Below are 22500 nucleotides of genomic sequence, written 5' to 3'. Positions count from 1 at the left end.
GAAACTGTCTTGTCCTACTAACTACAAATATACGCATCATACAGTCGATACCGGCTAATGACAATGGACAGTTTTTGATACATTGATACACATTCAGCAAGAGCTTTATGTACAGCTTGCCCAAATAATACGTCTATGGGCTTGACTCAGCAAGCTGCATGAGCCATGGACCAAGCTACAACACAGTGACAACATGAGGAATAGAATGTGTGTATCCCTCCTTTTAACAGCAGCAAAAGTCAGATTCACTGCCAATTGCTAGCTAGCACAGTACATAACATACTACTCCAACAAGTCAAAAAGCAACACAACAGGACAACTTACTAGCTTTATTAAGTTCTGTGATATTGTTTGTTACCATACAAAAGGGCGATAAACAATTTTTGCGCACTCAGTTGATTTTCACCAAAAACACGAGCCTCCTTTCCAGTCGATATCTCGCACTCACAACCCATCTGCTTCTTCTTTGTGTGACATTTCAGGCAGACAAGCATTTCCAATGAAAAGGTGGTTTCATCCAACTCAGCTAGCCCACAATAAAGTTCCCCCGTATCCTCCTAAAACGCCTGCAATATAGGCATGCTACACTGACATCCCTCACACTCCCCATCCAGACGCTTCCCTGCATAAGAATCTGCCTTCGCTCTCCCACTCACATTGCCACTTCTGAGTCATCCCCTCTGCAATAATGCTGCTGCATTCCAACCACTGATCTGTCTGATTCCAACCCACCTACTGTAGCATGTGGGTTCATGCACTCATTCTCTACTTGAACCACAGAATACATTCAACAATAAAACATCTTTGCTTTAACCAAAGAGTAAAACAATTTTGATTAATGGGCATACATAATAGGAACCAATTATTTCGATGTACAAAAATGCAAATTAAATGTGGCTCAGAAGTTGACTCACATCCCTGAGTCATTTTGTAACTTATAAGTTAAATGAAATTATTTGATTAGCAAACACATGCGTTTGTTAAAGTGTACCGGACCTCAGAGAACCGGTGTTAGTCATTTATGCAGTTTCTTTGTAGAGAAGTCAAGTTACAATGCTTTTTCCTTTGACTCAAGTATACAGTACTGTATTCTTCCTTAAAGCCACTGTTTTTGGATATATTAATGGTATACCCATTTATTCTTTAATATTAAATAGCTTAATACAACCATCTTAAACAACCTTATATTTTGGGTTGATGGGTAAATCCTGTTTGTAAACATTGGCATAAACAAGTTGTGTCTGAGAATTAATGTTAATCCATGGGGAAGAGAAATGCACTTAAACATATAGAGAATGTAACCATTAACTCAAATAGTGACAGTTAAAATGTCACTTAAGTTTTGCTTACAATAAGAGGTAGGCCCAGATTCATAACCATAATCTGGACTTCAAATATTCATCTGGCACCACTACAGGATGTACCCATCGGCAGAGTGCTCCTTTATTTTAATCTTAATCACTGATGTCCCGTAAATGGCCACCCAACAATAAATATTAAGAACTACACCTAAAGCCAAGTAGCTCGTGAGAAATTAAAAGCCTTCAACATTAAGGGATTGTACCGTTTATGAAAACCATGCATTCAGGCTTTTATTCAATCTTAGGTAAGCATCTGCAACTATGAAAACAAGTGTTGCAGAGATGATCAAATGATAAAGGTACAAGAAATTAGGACAACCACTACAAGATAGGCTCAACACATTTATTTCAATAAGCACAACATCCTAGAGCAATAGTAGGCCTACTGACATTTTTGGAACATTTATATTTTTTTCAAACAGTAAAATATATAAATATATTATAGGCTACAGCAATGTCCTTTTACCAATTTACTAGTATGCCATATTGTGTTGTCCAGCCTTTCCATCAAAGCAGCGCTCTTCACAGTCCTTCTCTGCTGGCATACACACTTCCGTGGAGCACATGAAGTAGATCTAAAGTGAAGATTTAAAAAAAAAATCTGGCTTAATGACCATGGTGTCACTTGAGAATGTTAAGGATCATTGATGGACTAGTACTGATCACTTGATTGCAGTGGATGGATGGTCACACCAACATTTGTCTCAATGGCTTCCTTTCTCTTGCCGCTGCGCCCGCCCCCCCCCCCTTCTTTTTTTTTTTTTAAATCCCTGCAATTTGGCTTCATCTGAAGTCTTGATAGTAGTGCAGCTAAGGCAATTAGGCCACTTAAAAATCACCACATCCTACTGACTCACCTCCTCATTTAGATATTTGTTGTTCTGCTGATTCATGAACTGAAAGACTGTGACCATAAAGCGCCTTTGATTCCGGTTCTGGTGTAGGTCACCAACTTTAAGGATGGCGACACTGGGGTCCAGAGGGTTGGCACACCTGGAGGGAGAGACCACAAACCTCAGCCACAACTATTCACCTCAACAGTAAACTAGAGCCTCAGTGCTTTGGCACAATTTACCCTTCATGAATGAGCACTAGAGCATTCTTGGCAGAGTGTGGATAGGCCAGGCAGTAGTTGACCAGAAGAACTGCCTTTGGCTTGGGAGACTTCAGACGAACTTCAAGATACACAGGTTTGCCCAGGAGCAGATGCAGGGGCTGATGGTACTGGGGGTGGTACTTGGAATAGGTTTTATCTAGTTGTAGTAAAGAAGAATTACTCAAATTTAGTCAGTTGGATTAAGCTAAACAGAATTCAAGGATTAAATGTTTGTGAACATGAAATTCTCCCTTCTAATGGAGAAATTACCAAGCAAACATACATAACTTTGTTCAACTATAAACTAGTTGAAGGGCTCAGAGGTAAAGCACAATCATATGGTTAAATACCTTCAGCAATTCTCAGCTGTACTCCAAACAGTCCGTCAGATGTCAACTTCGAAGGGAAGTTGAGGCTGGGGCTCTTCACCATGTATCCTACACTTGCCACTGCTGGTTGGTCACCTCGATCTTTTTTCGGGTAACGACACTCAACCATGACTCTAGAAACAGTGGACAGGTTACTTCAAGCAGAACTGGCCAGTTCTATCCACAGAGAACCAACTACTAAGATCACTAAAGGGAGTCGGTGGTGAAATGAGGCAGGCAGAAAAGATTAGTTCATAAGGGTCCACAAGAGCTCCATCATATTGAGAATGCAATTTAACAACCCTGACAGCAGACTTACCTCAGAGGGTTGTCTCTAGTAATGATTCCAAACTTCAGGTTGAGGGTTTTGACCAAAGAATACACCACTGCCAGGTAGATCACAGTCTCATCAATTTCCTGAAAGAGGACACAATTAAGTTGTTTGTACAGACAGTTGGAGCCTAGTCTACATTTCTCCATGTCAACAAATGTGTATACATACTGTGTATATACAACCACAACATCCATATAAAAAAAATAAAAAAACACAGGATTCCCAAAATGGAATTTCTGATACTTACATATGAACGAGTGCTACATTCAGTGACTGAGAACTTGAAGATAGCATAACGCTCATTGGCAATGACAGGGCCACAACCAGCTTTCCCAGGAATCACAAGTTGTCTGGGGTCCACAGGGACAGCGCTGATATCATGGTGAATAGCAAAAACAAACTGTTTATCCGCAGTGCACTCTGGAAAGAGAGGGGGTACACAATGTAGTCCTTGGTGTCAAAAAGAAAGTATTCTGAAGTCATTTATGGCCATTACCATCCAAAGGGTAGTAGCAGTGGGATGTAGCAGGACACACACAGCAACCCATCACTTGACACTGGGAGGAGGCTATTCCAGGGTAGCCACATGCCACTTGGTAGCTCCGTGGTATACTGCAGCCTGAAGTAGAGAACAGGAGGGATTCATATGTAGCAAGTCCTTCCCTGCATCTCAATTAACCACCTTCATGCCAATAAGTGTCCACTACCCCACATGGTCTCGAAAGCATAGGATTGGTATAAGCATGGGCTCTTACCAATCGTTACGCAAATCCTATGCTTTTAAATCCATGTGGGGGTAGTGCACACATTGTATGAGTTGTATTGTTGAGCGTGCACTTGGGACACAGGGTTGATGACAAGTGCCAAGTCAGACATTTTAATTTAGCCTTACAGTAAACAGAAGCGACAATTAAGGAAACACTAGTCTCACCTCTTAAGTGCCATCACTGATTACAGGACTGAAAACATTTTATGCCACCAACCTTCTGGATTGTAGTCACTACTCTTTGAAGTCTTCCCAGAAGGGACATGAGGGCTAGCAGGTGGTTGCACGTGCGTGGTAGAAGGTCCAGAAGATTTGTGGCTAGCCGCACAAGACACAGCGGCAACATCCATCTGTTCAGCCTCATTGACATACAACACCCACAAGGTGTATCTTCCATCCTGAAAAGAGTGTATTGAAGGGATAGTTCACTTATATTTGTGATTTAACCATAACACCTTCACAAATCAGTCCACCAAGACACTGTCCACATAAGTGGCATTTTGCTAATTGGACCCCACCCGCTTCCATTATGTTGGCAAATGAGTCTGCTTTGACAACTATACACTAAAAAAAGCTGGATATTGACTGTCTTGGTGTGGAGTGAAGGTATGTGGTTAATCACATTTGATTCTAGAGTAAACTTTCATTTTTAAAAATGTAAAACTGTAAGTAGGCCTACACCCAAACTAAAACATCAAAGAAGGAAAATAGCATTATACCATGAAATGCACGTATTTGTAGGTGCTCAAAGATCACTACCTTATGGCTGACATGGCACCCTGAAAATTGAACAGTCAAGGTGTTGTGGTCGTTCCCTTTAGTTATGTCATAGCCACATGACTCTTCGGCATCAAGGACAGAAAGCATGCTCTTGGATCCTGTAGGTGAAATGTGCAGTTAACATTAGAGTACAAGGTCGGAGGTCACAATTAAACTAAGGGAAACAACTCAGGAGTTTCATGATAATAAAACACTTACCCAAAATCTTGACTTCACTCAATGGACCAGCTGGCAGCGTGACTTTAAATTCATCTTCACTGCACAGGACTGCTACACTGACAGGAGCTGCCTTGGCCACGGGGACCCAATTCTTTGCCTCTGTCATCTCATTGAATTGCACCTCATATCCATGGTCAGTGTAGGGGTAGAAATTGGTGGAGTCTCCAAATTGCACTTCAGCGTTGCCTTCAGTATAATCATTGCTGTCATCAAGGTTCTGAAGAAAAAAAGAGTCCTCAGACATTTTTGACACATCACGTGATTGTCCACTCACAACTGGGGTACTAGACTTGTGTGTCCATCCTTCAACTGCTACTTTGAAGAATGCCCAAGCCAGGACTAAAAACAACATAGTCCGTTGACAAGCCATGGTATGGTATGCTATGATACCTCATCAACACTGAAGACTGAAATAGAATAGTTTTTTTTCCCCTTGGTATATATGGGAATTATTTTGTTTTCTACCAATTAGAACAAAGTTGTTCTACACAGTCAAATGAGAAACACCTGCCGGTAATCTGCAGGTCACATGCACTGAACTAACCATACAAAAGGATAGGTAGGATAGAATGTTGGTCTTTGCTCAAGTAGGTCTTTACAGCCTTTTGAGTGCTTGTAATATTCGAATATGTGCACATATTAACAGCCCTCCCTGGGCAAGGTTATTTTGGAAAGAAGTAGATGAAATAACAATTTAATGATTGCAGATAGGGCATTTTTTCAAGGATTTCTCAATAAGCAAACAATTAGAAGCTTTTTTCACTTCCTGAATTCGTAAAGAATTGACGGCAACCTTGGTGTGGGCACCTTGGAATGGCCTTTTTCATGATAATTGATATTTCCTTGACTTTTTCCAGAATCCACTACTAATTCTACAGTACAAGAATATACAGCATGGGTATAATATGTGTAATCAGATCATATCAGAGGGGATGAGGGAAAGGAGGAGCCTCTTTACTATGCATGTCATGCTGACAAGTAGGGAGGAGGGACAGGGGGGCAACTGGTTTGGCTGGTTATAAGGACTTTAAAGGTGCAGTCTGTTATTCAAACAACAACAAAGTGGGCTCCCCGCCACTTTTTTGGTAAACAACTGAGGGTTGATTAAATAGACAGAGCTAAGTCTCCCCCCCCCCCCCCCTCTCTCTCTTTCTTTCCCCCTCCCTGATCCACTATCATGTCTTTCTGTCAGTCTGCATGACAGCCTGTGTTAGTAGTAATACCACACACACACACACACACACACACACACACACAGTAAGACGCTAATCACGTCTTAATGGTATGTTCCTGATTATGGTTGTAAGGCATGGCATCTGTCAGTTAGTAAGTCATGTTAAGTGTTGTTGTGTAAGTGGATGCTGTGTTTTTTTTTAATTGACATGAGCGCCACACACTCTCTCTCATATACAAACTACAAAGGCGTTAAAAGGCTGATCATGTCAACTTATGGGGTAAAAGACAGTCTCTTACTGCATGTTCCCCCTCACTCTTACCCTCTCCCTTACTCTCTCTCCCTCCCTGTCACTCTTGTTTTCTTGCTCTCCTGGAGTCCAGAGTCGAACCATATCCCAGATTCACAGAACCCAACCATAGGAGACATTCCAAGCAGAGAGTCGAGGGCCTAGGGGACAGTTAGTGTTGGGGAGGGGGGGGGGGGGGGGGTATTGTGAATGGGGGTCTCAATAACCCTCCTCTTTAGGAAGACCCCCTGCATTAGAGCCTCCTAATTAGATCCTCGCAGCATCCTCTTTTTTGAGCGGGATGCAGCAAGTCAGAACGAGGGAAGTGTGATTTTCCACCGGCTGCATGGTTAATGGTGTTTTAATTCTCCTCCCTGTTGCTCCCTCATCTCCTACACATCTGCTCTGTGTTTGGAATAGAGAGATCACGCCTAAGAGAGAGAGAGCGAGTAGGAAACATTGTTCTCCCATCTCCACCTCTTTAAAGGGAGAGATGGGGGAGAGGGACGCAAAGAGAGAAAGACAAAAATAGAGAGAAAACAAGGAAAGCAGGGAGATATGTTGCAGCAGCACAGAAGCTTCCAGCTCTTATTTGTTTTTCTCATTTGTGATGTTTTTCTGTAATACAGTTTTTTCAGAGCGTAAGTACTGTGCAAATACCCTCCTCGAGTTCCGTTGTACTGTCTGGCGGTCTACATCCCAGGTAGTTAGCCAAATTGATTGATGAGTGTCATTGATTGGTCAGAGGTTTCACTCACCTGGTCACCCAGGTCTGAATCAGTTCCTGGTTAGAGGGGAAGGATGCCAACCAGCAGTGCTATGGACCTCCAGGCCAATATTTGAATCCCCCTGGCTGGTGGAGCAGGTTTATAAAGTGGTGTGTATCAGACATTAGGAGATGTGTGAAATGCACTAGTGACAATGCAAGGCTCTTGGCGGAAAAAGCAGGAAATTCCAGTTTAATCAAATGCTTAAATCTGTTTCATCTCTGAGATGGAAGCGTTTACTGACGAAAGAGATGTAGAGAGAGAGAATGGAGAAGGGACTCCGGTTCATTGCACTGTAATTTCTCCCCTCTTCTCTATTGACATGATTGAATTTGCTCTGGAGTCTACATCTGCTGCTTTTGAGTGGAGTGACTCATCCTTGTGTGTGTGTGTGCACTCGTGTGCGTGTGTGCGCGCGTGCATGTGCATTTACTGTATATGTGTGAAAGAAAGTCAAACTGCTCTTGTGAAGATAGAAGTCACCCTGCCTTTTAAAGCATTCTCTGTCGCTTGGAGCTTATGAGCCATTTCTTGGCTGGACTGAGGCTGTGGTCTCCATTGACAGTAGAGGAGAATTGGCTAGTTCCTGATGCATGTTTCCAAGAGTATTTCTTATCTGTATCTTAGCATTGAAATGTAGCATTTTCTTTCTAATTTTCTATGTTGTGACACATCCTATCCTTGATGTTACGACCATTACACTTTGCTCCTGGGCTGGGATCAATTCTATTTCAATACAGTAATGCTGAAATCCTCACACGTAACTCCGACATTTGTGCAAATCTTGCATTCATGTCAATTTGTGCGCGATGATTCGATTTACGCGGGCGAATCTCAAGTAAGGATAACACCCTAAGTGAATTAAAAATGAATTGCAAAGAGTTGAAAAATCCTCATTGAAAATTAATGGCAATTCAATTCTTCATCTCCCGAATTGACCAAATTGTAGCGGTATTGACCCCAGCCCTGTCACAGAACTCATGCACAGAACTGCACATCTCTTCTTCTTTGAATATATGTATATGTATATTGTATATACATTATAAATAATAACTCATAGATGAAGTAACTGTGATGTTTGCCTTCCTTCACTGCAGGCTTGCTGACCTGGACTCTGACGGCCACGTCAGCTTCAGGGACTTTGAGCGTGTCATCAGCTACGGCTTGGCCAACAGTTGACAACCCACTGGAGACGCTGGGGCCTGCAGTGAAGGCTGAATGCCAAACCTCTAAAAACACATGCAGACTCAGTTCACCATGATTCCCTGCATTGTTGCTACTGAGAGATTTAGAGTGAACGTTGGAGTCATTATGGCTTTGTATGTCTTACCAGGATTATGGTTTTCAGTGTATGATTAGATTCAGGCTTGTCCACAGCTGAGGAACACTGCGCTGCATGTGTCCTATACACAGTCGTGTTCGTATTTTTGTTTCATGTTTTATTCTATGCAAATGTCCATTGATGTTTTTAATGTGATTAAAACACAGAACATCGTATTTCAGTTGTCACCCCGTCCTCTTTGCCCTCTCCTCTCCCTCTCTCTCTCTCCCCAATCCCCCCCCCCCCCCCACCAGGTTTTTTAACACTGGCTCTTTGGTTGTCGTTTCTCCTCTCCTCCTATTCCTCCCTCTATCCTCTGCCTCCCTCCCTCCCTCCCTCCCTCCCTCCTCTGTCCGCAGGTGTTTACCGCAGGCTTGCTCTTCGTCTCCCTAAACCCTGTTAAAGTGGATCCCTCCTATAATCCTGCTCTCCCTCTAAATCCACTTCCACCTGAGAAAGGGGGCTGGTTGCATTCAAATTGAATATTACCCCTTCCTTTTATAATCAGATTCTACTTTTTAATCAGGGCTGTGCTCCAAGCCGACCCTACGTAGCCATGTATTAAAATGCCCGAGCGAACAAGGCTGCTCCAAAGGGGATTGCCCGTAGCTCCTCTTGTTACATGCGATTAACGGAACTGTAAATACTTGTTTGTGTTTTTTGGAGAGATTTACCACGCTCCCGTCTGAATTCAGATTAATTTGTTTTTGTAATGAAGTTGCCGAGTCGTGGGTCTGCGCAGCGGCGCACAGGAGTGGAGCGCGCTCACACACACACACACACACACACACACACACATAGGCCAACACACACACACACAAGCCTACACACACTACTCATACTCAATACACACACACACACACACACACACACACACAAACAATCACGCACATACACTCACATTCCCCCTTGCACGCGGTCGCCTCATAAATCCGTCAGACGGGGCTCGGGAGGCCGTGAATAAGGAAAATGGACTTGGAGGGGAAATATCATCAAACAGTTGTTTAATCAAATACGGGACATGTTTAATCCAGCTGCCGTCTCATTTCCAGCAGCGGCTGAATACGCAGAGGGACAAGCTACTTTAATCCACACTGTTACTGGATTACTGGAAGCCTCCCATTCATCAATGAATTGTATTAGGGAAATAGAAGGTGAGAGAGAGAGAGAGGGGGGGGGGGGGGGGGGTTAAGCGATGTACTGTAGAGAAAATGGTAGTGAGAGAGAACAAGACATGAGGTGGAGACACCATTTGAGCCAGGCAGGGAGGAACATCAGAGAGAAGGTGAAAGAAAGAGCCAAATAAAAAGATACAAAGCAACTCAATCCTGCCAGACAGAGAGCCTGTGCAGTATATGCATGTCCCAGAGATAGAACATGGTGCCAATTCGTCACTATTTTAGCCAAGATGGTTGTCTGTACACCAACACAATGGCCCACCATGAATCCAAAGACTCTTTCAAATCTGGCATTTTCGACACACGTGTTGAAAATGCCAGTTTTCTCAGCCGCATGGTCCTCGTCCATGCCAAGGTACTGCTGGAGAAACGCTGGGCCCATTGTGCAGCGTGCTCTGTGCCTTCTTCTCGTCCAAAAGGACCTGTAGCCACCGACACCAAGGCCAAACACATTTCAACGATTCCTGGGTCGGGCCAGAGAAAGACAGCCATGTCTCTTCTTTCTTTTTCCATGGCGGTGGGGGATCAAGAGGAAAAGGAAGACTGTGTCTGGAGGGAGAATGATGCTGGGTTTGTCAGTGATGGAGTGAGCTGAATTGTGGTGATGGTGGAGCGTTCAGGCACAAAATGGCTGCTGTGCCTTAACAAAGGTGGACGCTATACATTGGCGGTGGAAGACGTGCACAATGTAAAGTAATTGAAGCGCTTGAAAGAGCACTACAGACTGGTATCCATAGTGACATAGAGAGCCATTGTGCGCAGCTCAATAAGGGTTAGCAGCAAGCGTTTCGTAGTCGGTGTTGAAAGTCGATGCCTTCTGATTGCTGCTCGCTTTCCATTTGAGTTCCCAGCCCAGAGTTTCCTTCCCCCCCGTAGCATCACCGTGTCACCGTAAAAACCACACACTCGAAAATAAAACCCCATCAGATGTGTCAGCACGTTTGGGCTGGACACAGCACCGCTTCTATCTACATGTAAGAGAGAGCGAGAGGGCTCTGTCTGGATGTTGATTGGTGGATTGACTCAGACACGTGGCTGGGATTGGTTGTTTTTCCACTTCCTGTGTCTGCGTGTTTCTACCCGAGTAAAGCCCCCTGGGGGGGGGGGGTTGAGTGTCGTTGAGGATGAATCAGCAGTCTGACCCGCTAGCATTCGACCCAAGCTGTTCTCCACGCACGCACGCACACACACACACACACACACACACACTACACACACACACACACACACAAACACACCTAGAGGAAGGGGAGCATGCAAACATGCAAGCATACATACATTACCCACACATTCCCTCTAAGGGATAGGAACTCTCCACAAACGCATCATTATTTTTCACGTTACACACTTGAATGCAAACACGCAATACAGTACACACACTTTTGTCCTCTCATGCATGCACATAGTATAGCCTATAGACAACCCACCACCACCACACACACTTATATTACTCTCTCAGTCACACACACATACACTCACACATGCATATCCGCGTGTGTTATTGTTGCAGGTTCCTCTCCGCAGGAGCCCTAAATGAAGCCATTGCTCTTGTCTGCCAGTGTCGCACCGTTTCTCTGTCCAACCCTTCGCCTGCTCGGCCTCTTTCTCTCTCTCTCTCTCTCTCTCTCTGTCTCTCTCTCTCTGCATCTGCATGGAAATGAGGCCTGGAAGAATAGTGGAGCGAGGGAAGGACGGGGGGGAGGGACGGGGGGGGGGGGGAGGAAAAAGGAGAGAACATGGGAGAGGATGAAATCTCATTAATCAGCCCTGGCAGATACAAATGAGGGACCTTGCTCTCTGCTCTACCTGCTCGATTCTACACAGTGTCGCTACATTCTCCTCAATCTGCAGAGAGAGAGGGAGAGCTCTCCATTCTCTCTCCCTCTTTCTCCCTGTGTTCCACCTGTCCTTTTTCCGTTCCCGCTCTCCTCCTATCCCTCGTTCTTCATTCCCTCTCTTCTTTCTCTTTCTCTCTCCTGACATTCCCCTTCACTTCCTCTATCACATCTTCCATTCCCTCTCTTCTCTCTCCTTTGCCATCCCCCTTCTTTACTCCTAAAACGCTTATAGAGAGAGAGAGAGAGAGAGAGAGAGAGAGAGAAAGAGAGATCAAAGTGTCTGAAAGACTGAACACCTCTCTCAGCTCCTGTCCCTGAACTCTGTCCCTGATGGTGTTCAGCGGCTCTCATTTACTAACAGGGATCTGTCACCTCATGATAAGGAGAGGAGAAACTGATGTGTCTGTGGTCTTTGTCAACTCACTACTCTCTGAAACCCAGAGCTGGACTGCATCTCACTCAATACTTGAAAGCGTTTCCGTTGTTTTCTTTCTTTCTCTCATCTGCACCGATTGCGATAGCACACTTGATAGATGACTGCCATATTGTTTTTTTAGCTCTGCTGTGTTTAATCAGATCAAGAAAGTAGAAAGAGTGGAAAGATGAGAAGAGTAAGCCACTTTAGACTATGGCGAAAAGGGGAGGCGCTTCTGTACCAATAAGAGTCCATTGTAGGTGCCATGGAAACAGTGTCCAAGCAACAGCGCCCCTCACCTCTCGACCTTTCTGAATTAAAACCCAGTGGGCCACACAGGTTTTTTTGATTTCCCATAAAGGTGATGGATGAGATCTCTGTGGTGTCACCTGGCAATGTGCCAGATTACTCTCATTGTGTGAAAGTGATATTGATACAATAAACTATGAAAGAGAATGCGTAGTGTGTGGCAGCACGTGATCACGGTAGATTTGTCATTGTGAAACGCTTATGGAGGCAAATGGCCATAAATTTACGACACTTCCGTTCTGCTTGTGTCCAGATGCGATGCATCTAAAAAAAAAAAAAACATTTTAAGCTGTAGCCTACATACTAACAACAAACGATGCTGCGATTTTGTTTTTCTATCAAGTAACGTTTTTTTTCTGTTTTTGTCGTTTTTTTCAAGCCACGAAAACCCTCAAATCACGTTTTCTTTCCTCCAAGTGCAATTTCAGTGCGACTCTCCCATCCTGCCCAAACCGCTCTCTGAGCCCGGCGCCCAGTTGATAGGGCTGAGGGCGACGTCGGAGGCGTTATGAGCATATTGATTTTCCAATGGGCAGCCTATTAAATATGATTTATAGATACTCCCGTCTCCGGCTCTCAGCCCAAAGCTCCGTTCAGCCCCCCCAAGAGCCCCGACCTAATGGGGAGGATGGCCAAAGAATGCTAGGTGATTTACTGTACATGGAGAAAACCAACTCACAACGTTGGCGAAATGAACGCAACTCAATGCAGATTAAGTTGTAAGGATGCAGGTTGGGTTTAAGTACTGTGGAGGGGGGATGGCTGCCCCCTAGGTCACACAGTAACCCAGTGCTACCCCAGTTGTGTCCAGCAAACGTCCCGCATCGCCTTTATCTTTTATGCACATCATCACTCATGTTTCACCGTATACCCAGAGATACCTAATAATTCATCATTTCATGACGTACACTCACCGGCCACTTTATTAGGTACACCTTGCTATTGCTAGTACTGGGTTGGACCCCCTTTTGTAGACCATCTGCTTCAAGGTTCGACGTGTTGTGCGTTCAGAGATGGTCTTCTGCATACCTTGGTTGTAACGAGTGGTTATTTGAGTTACTGTTGCCTTTCGATCGTCTCGAACCAGTCTGGCCATTCTCCTCTGGCCTCTGGCATCAACAAGGCAACTGCCGCTCACTGGATATTTTTTCTTTTTTGGACCATTCTCTGTGAACCCTAGAGATGGTTGTGCGTGAAAATCCCAGTAGATCAGCAGTTTCTGAAATACTCAGACCAGCCCGTCTGGCACCAACAACCATGCCACGTTCAAAGTCACTTAAATCACCTTTCTTCCCCATTCTGATGCTCGGTTTGAACTTCAACAGGTCGTCTTGACCATGTCTACATGCCTAAATGCATTGAATTGCTGCCATGTGATTGGCTGATGAGATATTTGCGTTACCGAGCAGTTGAACAGGTGTACCTAATAAAGTGGCCGGTGAGTGTATAACCATATTTGGTTCTTATACCACAAAAATATTCTGCCATTCTGACATGTCAAAATTTCTCTGAGTTGAGTGCACGCAGCCAAAATTCATTTAAAGCTGTCACATTATTTAGTTTTACACACCGTTTCTTCATAGTTAGTTATTTTTTCCCTGCCTCACAGCTCTGCCGGGTGATTCTTCTGCCGGTTCGTCTGGCCTAAAGTATAACCTGTACCACCTCGTCCAATTAAAGAGGGGGGAAATGGATTTCTTTTTCCTTGACAATTATTGATGATCTTCTTACCTTTGCTATGTATACCAAAAGATTTCCAGTGCTGTAAATTTATACTCAAATGGTTGAGGCTGTATTTTTTTGGGTTTAGTTTCCCCATCCAGAATGTGTGGAACTGGTCAACCATCCATGCACCCCGCCCACCTCCTGACATGTCATTATGTTTTCCAGTTTTGTTACAGTTTTATACTGTTTTGCTTTGGGACTTCAGTATATCAGGCGTAGAACATTGAATTCCATGTACAGTTTTGGGGAAACCCTTACTGTTTGCACCCTACCCACTGCCTTTCATGTCCTACCTGACCCGGTCCATCGCAGGAACTTCACAGCTGATAGTGTGGCATTGCTCCATTTTCTCCCTCCTTTAGCAAACAGAGAGGGAGAAAGGAAGAACAAATACTGAACGGTTGTTAATTATATGTGCAAACACAGTGTGACCTGTTGAGCTCAATATTATCGTATTACCGAGGGTTTGGCTCAATTAGCTAGGGTAAATAGCAGACACTACTAAAGAGTCCTTATCAGCCTGGCCATGTGCCCATGGGATTTACAGCAGGGGAGGCTGATGGAGGTAGAAATCGGAGGGCGGGCTCATTGTAATGCATGGAATGGCTTGGAATGGCTTTAGCCTGGCCATGTGCTCATGGGATTTACAGCAGGGGAGGCTGGTTGAGGTAGAAATCGGAGGGCGGGCTCATTGTAATGCATGGAATGGAATCAGGAATCCTCATCCTGTTCCTGCATTACAATGAGCCCGTCCTCTGGTTTCTACCTCCACTAGCTTTCACTGATTTACAAGTGCTGGTCACTTTTTCTAAACCTCTGCTTCCAGTAGTTAGAGTTGGCCTTAGTATCAAATCAAATCAATGTGTATTTATCATTATCAGTGCTCTAAATGGTACAATTAAATGCTGATTATGAGCTATCTCTCAACAGTGTAGAGAAATACAAGGATGTGTGTGTGTGTGTGTGTGTGTGTGTGTGTGTGTGTGTGTGTGTGTGTGTGTGTGTGTGTGTGTGTGTGTGTGTGTGTGTGTGTGTGTGCGCGCGCGCGCGCACCTGAAATCAATTTCTGTCAGCGGGATAGAATGTTTGCCCTGCCATCTCTCTATCTTTGGACTGGTAAGCAAATGGCTATTTTCAGATTCCAATCCTGATGTTGGCAGAAATAGATCCACACACACACTGTCTGGACTGTCTGGCAGGCCACCAATGAAATAAGTTTGGCTCACTCCAATAGTTCGTGTATTTTCACCCACAGGATTTCGTTTTTTAGATTGGATTGGCAGCATCTGTCTTTAGAGGCGGTTTTAGGAAGGGGGGGGGGGGGGGTGGGGTGGGGGGGTTAGGGGTCATTGATTCTAATTCAGATAGCAACATGAACATGATAAACATGTACATATCCTCGTAAACAAACCAAATATGTGAAATATGCATGTTAAAGCTAGTATCCTACCAGTTTTTAAAAAACACTTTGTTTGGACGATACAGCACTCTTCACTGAAGAGTCTTCATCATGTGATCTCATTCCTTGATGGCTAACGATTTATACTGGCTATATAGCACTATTTTAAGCTAAAATCGACATGCTGGACCTTTAAGGTTGGATCTGAGAGTGTCTGAGAGCTCGAAAATGTTGTGTGTTACATAAAGTATTACTACCATGTAGTACTATGGGGACATCAGTTTAAAGCTTCTGGAAAAGACCAGACTGAGTGAAACATCAGTGTTTTACCTGAGAATACATCAGTGTTTTACCTTTCAGTGTTTTACCATCAGTGTTTTACCTGAGAATACAAATATGTTGTTTTAGGGTAGTGAGTTTGTCCTTTTGGTTTGACATTTGAATTTCCTTATGAGACAAGAAATTAAATCGGAATCTAATTCCATACAGTCATGCTATCCTGTCACAGATTGAAAAACCAAGCGAATTGTTGCACTGTAGGCTACATCATTTTTAAGTAGCTCAGGTTTTATGCTCCCAGAGAATGATTACTGTTCATCCCCTCTATTTATACCTGAAATATCTGTAAATCTGTTGACAATCTATGTGAATCTAAGTGTGTGTGTGTGTGTGTGTGTGTGTGTGTGTGTGTGTGTGTGTGTGTGTGTGTGTGTGTGTGTGTGTGTGTGTGTGTGTGTGGTAGCAGTGGGTAGCAGGAGAAATGACAGGTGTGATCTAAGTTGTCAGTATGAGAGGATATCATGAGAGAGCCAGGAGCTGTAGTCAGTCAATAATTTGTCATGAGTGAAATACAGTGTAGAGGTGTGTGTGTGTGTGGGAGGGGGAGGGGGGGGGGTGATGCCTGTGTGGGATGGAGTGGATGGGCCTTGTGGTGATAAATCAATGGGGTTAAATCAATTAACTAATCAGTTTATCCATCTTTATTTGTCGCTCACATTTTACACAACGTTGACACATGGTTGAGGCAGTGCGTCTTGAGTGTTAAGTACATATGTTCAAGGCTGAGTGTTGGTCCTTGGACAGCCACTCTCACCCAGCTGCTCCCTTCTCTCTCTCTCTCTCTCTCTCTCTCTCTGACATGATGGGGGGAGGGAAGGAAGAAAGATGGCCAGAGATCAATACTTCACCAGGACCCTAGCTGGTCCCTAGGGTCAATTTGTGTCTTTTCCTCTTTCTTCCTCTCCTCTTCTCCACTTCTCCACTCGCCATCCCCTCTGTCTTCTCGGTGGTCTCCTCTCCTCGTTACTCCTCTTCTCTCCAAAGCCCCCCCCCCCCCCCCCCTTGTCTTCTTCTCCTGTCGTTTTTTTCCTCTGCTCCCTTCACTCGCATTTGTGTTTCCTCATCTGACCTCTCCTACCTCTTCTCTTCCGCCTCCTTTTCCCCTCCTCTCATGTCTTTTCCCTCCCTCTTTCCTCTCCTTCCCAGTCATCTTCAAATTTGTGCCTCTTCTCTTCGCTTCCCCACGTGCCTCTCTTTCCCTCCTTCTTCACCTATTTCCTTAGATACTGCGCCAGTTGTGTGTGTGTGTGTGTGTGTGTGTGTGTGTGTGTGTGTGTGTCTGCCCCCGGCCCCCCTCTCCCTTATTTGGCCCACTTCTAAAGAGAAGCCGGTTGGGTTGTCTGTGCCTCGGGGCAGGAATGAATCAGAAATCTAGGAGAGTTAAAGAACTGGAAGAGCTATTGTCATGCCAACGGCACAGAGAGAGAGAGAGAGTGTGAGAGAGAGAGAGAGAGAGAGAGAGAGATGGAGATAAGGATATAAAGATGTCTTGCAATTAATCTCACTCCCAAAGAGTAGAGAGTATATATAATATTCAAGCAAAAAGACATACATTTGGCAGTTAACCCGCAGACTGCAGTTTATGGTTTATTCAGCATGTTCTGGCTGGATAGCCAGAGGACAAGATTGATCAGTTTGAGTACAGGCGTAATTGGCGGCAAGACCAAGTTTACTCACAGAACCACCCTAGTGGGGGATTGGCTTAAGATGAAAACAGGAAAAACCACAAGGGGAGTTAGTTGAATAGTTTAATGCTTTCTCACCCCCCAGAATGTGTGAATATAGAATTATAGAAATCGAAAAGTCAATCTGTGCATGATGCTATGCACATGATACACACACAGGAAGTGACATAATACCACCACACTCTTCATTCACTTGCTATTGGACAGTGAACATCGTCCTTAGTTCACCTTTCTCGCTTTCTCTCTCTCTATCTCTCTCTCTATCTCTCTCTCTCTCCCTCCGTGCCCCTGCCCCCTCTCTTACGCTCTCACTCCCTTTCTCTTCCTCTCAATTCAGTTCATATCCTCCCCCCCCCCCCTCTCCCCCCCCCCCCTCTCTCCCTTCTCTTAAAACAGCAAAAGTGCAATTGCATTACAGAGATGTTGCATGGTGATATACCCCCATGAGGACAACATTTAAATTCAATGAAAACATTTCCAGTTTAAAGGAAGTAGTGAAGGGAGGAGTGGGGGGGGGTGGGGGTGGGGGTGGGGGTGGGGGGGTGGGGTGGAGGGAGGGAGGGAGGGGTTGTTGTCTCTCAAACTGAATATAAGGCAGAGGGCAGTACGTGCGTGTGCAGAGAGTTCGGTTGCTATAGCGACAGCTCCACCGGCGTTTGGTGAAACTCTGTTTTAATACACAACAGGACGGATCCCTGAGGGAAGATAGTGCTCTCTGGAACTCTCTCGCAAAAAAACAAAAACATTTAAATCTAATTTTAACACACAGTCACGCACGTTTATGTTTCTGGGCCATGGGAGTTAACGGGGTGAGTTGGTTGAATGGTTAATAAGACAGTTTGTTTTCTTTTATGCATATTTGGCACCACTGCAATATTTATACCGCATGGGCTTCTCCTACTGTTTAGCCTGGTCATGACCACCAGTTGTTCTGTCTCCCACACAACCTATGACCTTCTGTTATTTTTCTTTCAACAGTTTTATGCACATTCTGTGCATTCATTATAAGTGACCCTCCAACCACTTCTGTTCTCTTCTCAAACCACAAACAATGAAGAGAGGCACTGTCTGCAAATCTGCACCATAAGCGTGGAATTTAACCATACTGTACATGAATGGATATGTATTCAACGGATAAACATGTGAGATGGATCTATCTCTACATTAGACCACTTTTTCCGATTGAGATTTGAAGCCATCTGACACACATTCCATTTTTGAGGGAACTATGACTTTAAAGTGTACTGTATATCACCACAACAGCAGGCCACAGGCATGCCTCGTTCACCCAAACATCGCTAAAGCACGGGAGCTATTTTCCACTCCGTTAATATCGGTAATATCAATTAAAAATGACTAACTCTCCACCAGATGCAGCTTTGGTGGTTCAGCGCCCCTCTCAGCTGGCCCCGCTCGGCCCCCCGCTCGGTGTGCTCTGCATTTGAACGTGCGTGAGGGGGGGGGGGGGGGGGGGGGCGATGCGCTGAATCGGCACAATCACGAAAATCAACCTTCATTAGAATATGACTGTGAAGAAGACAGGACATCCAATGGGCTGTTTGTGCCCTGCAATGCAGAGTGTACAGAGATTGGTATGATATTATATAACGATGTGGTATGTTTTAGAGACTTCGTATCCATTATTAAGTTGTAGTATATATGGACTTGGACCTCGGCCACATTTTGTATTCCTCTAAACTTAAATCAATTGGTATACTTTATGGCTGTCTTTCTATTGGTTTCTTTTTCTTTCAGGGGGTTTTCCACCTCGCTTTGTGGTTTTATTAGTCTTGCCCCGAGGACATTTTGGCACCCCAGTATTGATTGGGCAAGAATTATGGTAATGATTAGTCTGTGATGAACAAGCTGTTGACTAATTACCTCGTAATAAGGAGATGGACCTTTTTGGAAAGTTCTGTAACCTTAATCGAAAATGTTCCACATCGGTGGTCCAGTTCTTGTGGGATTTTACTCATTTAACTATTGGAGTTTGAGTTGAAAAAGAAATGCTGTGTATCCTCAGCCAATCGCTTCGTTGATATATCTTTAAGAATCCTATAATATACGTGTTATATGATATGATACGATATAACATATAAGTTTGATACCCTTCCTCATTCCATTCCATGCATTACAATGAGCATGTCCTTCGATTTCTACCTCCGCCAGCCTCCCCTGGTAGCAGATGGTATGGGTCATATACCATGATAAAGCATGTCCTGGAAAAGCTCCTGTGAGTGAATTTATATGAATAATGTAGTTGTCCTTCGCGGAGGGTATTGATGTATAGAGCTAGAAAAATAGCACAGACAAAAAAAGACTTTGGTACACAATTCTTCTTCTCCTTCCCCGACGAAACCTCCTTTAACACGAATCAACAGTGTTTATGACTCGGGTCCTAAATAATCTATTTAGCCTATAACAACACCAATTTGAGGCTATAACACTGGACTCAGCCTGTGCAACCTGAGCCTCCTCTGCTGCTTTCTCCCCCCCCTTCCACTGTCTCTAGTCTATAAACCCCCCGGTCACACCCCACAAAACCTAATGCACTCCATTCATTAAGCACCCCAAACGTCCTTGTGCCAAGTGCTCTCAGCAGGAGCAGTGACAGAGCTGTGCTCAGGGGGCTGTCGTCTGAGACCACGAGAGGACGAATGTAGGTAGTGTGTGTGTGTGTGTGTGTGTGTGTGTGAGAGAGAGAGAGAGAGAGAGAGAGAGAGAGAGAGAGAGAATGTGTGTGTGTGTGTGTGTAGGATGGATGGTGGAGAGAGCAAACTGTGTGTATGTGTGTGTGTGTGTGTGTGTGTGTTGTCTGTATCTGTATGTGTGTGTGGAGGACTGATAGAGGGAGAGAGCAGGCGCGGTGTCTCCTCCTCAGACCTCCAGCATCCCAGCATCCTTCATTCTCAACGACCCACCAGGGTGTGGGGCCATTAGCAATGAGAGGAAGTGAATAGATGACTCCATCTGTGCCTGTACTTGACCCTGTCGTGTGTGTGTGTGTGTGTGTGTGTGTGTGTGTGTGTGTGTGTGTGTGTGTGTGTGTGTGTGTGTGAGTGTGTGTGTGTGTGTGTGTGTGTGCGTGTGTGCCTGTGTGCCTCTGTTTTTCCCCTCTCACCCCATCAGACACAGTAAGAAAAAGTAGAGGAAATAATGGGTGGAAGACAAGAAAGTATGGTATGTGGTAACTGTGTAACTGTAGTAGTTATACTGTGTGTGTGTGTGTGTGTGTGTGTGTGTGTGTGTGTGTGTGTGTGTGTGTGTGCATGCGCATGTGCGCGTGCACGTGCACATGACATATGCATGCCTTTGAGAGAATATATGTGTGTGTGTGTGTGTGCGTGTGTGTGTGTGTGTGTGTGTGTGTGTGTGTACTGTATGTGTGTGAGTATGTGTGAGTGGCCTGCAGCCACCCTGGTGCTGTCACAGTAGGGTGCCCCATAATAACATGGGTTTATAGGCACTCCGTCGATGTGTGTCATTATAGCAGGGGGAACGACTCAATCTCGCAGACTGGCTTTAATACCTCCAGCACCTCCCTCACTGCTGCTCAGCACTGCAGTCCAAGACACCACCGCTATCATCTGGGAGAGGGGGAGAGAGGGTGGGGGAGAGAGGGGGAATGTGGTCTGCGGGAAGGGTGGTGCATTTAATAGTGAGAGAGAGAGAGGGGGGTGGAGAGGGGGGGGGGAGAAAGGGAGGGAAGGAGGGGGGGAGAAACATTGGGATGTTTCAAGGGAGGGTTGTTGCATCTGATAGTGAGAGATGGAAAGAGCAGAATGGAGGGAGGAGGGAGAGAAAAAGAGCAATGGTCCATTGCTGGTTGGTGCATGTGATAGTTCTAGAGAGAGAGAGAGAGAGAGAGGGAGGGAGAGAGGGTGGGGGAGAGAGGGAGAGAGAGAGAGGGAGGGAGGGTGGGAGAGAGAGGGAGGGAGGGAGAGAGAGGGAGGGAGGGTGGGAGAGAGAGGGAGGGAGGGAGAGAGAGAGAGAGAGGGTGGGAGAGAGACAGAGAGGGAGAGAGAGAGAGAGCAAGGGAAAGGGAGAGAGAGAGAGAGAGCAAGGGAAAGGGAGGGAGAGAAGAGGTATAAAGAGAAATTGATGGTCCGTGGTACTTTAGTGCTTGACAGAAAAAAAAGGGGGAGGGAGAGAATGGAAGAGGGAGGTAAAGAAAGAGAGAGAGAGAGAGAGTGAGAGAAAGGAGGAGAAAGAGAAAGAGAGATGGGTCTTAGAAGGGTTGGCATGCCTTGTATTGGGCTAGTAAGAGAGAGAGAGAGAGAGAGAGAGATTGACAAAGACAGAGGAATGGATCTAAGAATGGGAGACATTAGTCTCTTCTTCCAGAGGGAGTGGTATTTGCGGCATATCAAGTGGTCGCTTTTATTGAGAGAGAATCGGGGCTGGCATTTCATTGTTTGCCTATCGCATTAAACCTGCATCAAATTCCACATTCTACGTTCCTGTGTTCCGTGCTCTGCGTTTTGCCGAGGGAACGAAAGCGGGAACGGCGGCCATTAACTTGATTGATTTTTGCCGGGCGGACGTGCGACGGTGTCAAATCCATCACCCGTTCCCCTCCTCTTCTCTCTACCTCTTACCTCATTCTTTCCTCGCTTTCACTCATTCTCCCATACCTCCCTTCTTCCCTCGCTTTTGTCTCGCGTACGTGAGGGGTTTAAAAGGAAATAATGGACACAACCGCCTTGTCTTGGACACAACCGCCTCTCTCTCTCCCTGTCACTCTTTGCCACCTTTCTCCTTCCTTCTCACTTTAACTCTTCTCCCCATTCTCGTCCCATCCCTCTCTCTATCATAATATATACCATTTAGCAGACCGCTTTTATCCAAAGCGACTTACAGTGCAGTGAGCACCGACATGTCTTGGTATATATGGTCCCTACGGGAATCGAACCCTGTCCCTCTTCCCTATCTGTCTCTAACTCGCCAACTCCCTCAATCTCCCCCCCCCCCACCCCTCTCCATGGTGTCTTCACATGCTGTAATAGATTGTAATGAAGGTGATGGGTCCCTGCGGCCTCATTACAGGTGTGTTCGATCACTCTTACACGTGTGAGGCACGGCCCTCGGCCCTCGGTGCTAGACTTGTCAACAAGCCTCAGGAGGGCAATCATTGATT

The 22500-nt window shown here is 45.1% G+C and overlaps 1 protein-coding gene across 1 annotated transcript in view; it reads left to right on the top strand.

Annotated features, from left to right (window-relative positions):
- efcab11 (EF-hand calcium binding domain 11) overlaps positions 1-8447 on the top strand; it is a 42272-nt gene extending 33825 nt beyond the window's left edge. Inside the window, exon 6 of the mRNA XM_083683146.1 lies at positions 8252-8447. Within this exon, the coding sequence (XP_083539272.1) occupies positions 8252-8333 (82 nt within the window). The 3' untranslated portion in view covers positions 8334-8447. The remainder of the gene's footprint in view (positions 1-8251) is intronic.
- Positions 8448-22500: the final 14053 nt, after the last annotated feature.

The sequence above is a fragment of the Argentina silus genome, assembly GCF_951799395.1.
Source record: "Argentina silus genome assembly, chromosome: 13".
NCBI lineage: Eukaryota > Metazoa > Chordata > Actinopteri > Argentiniformes > Argentinidae > Argentina > Argentina silus.
Note: the sequence above shows the minus strand (reverse complement) of the source record. Positions and strands in the feature narration are given on the sequence as shown.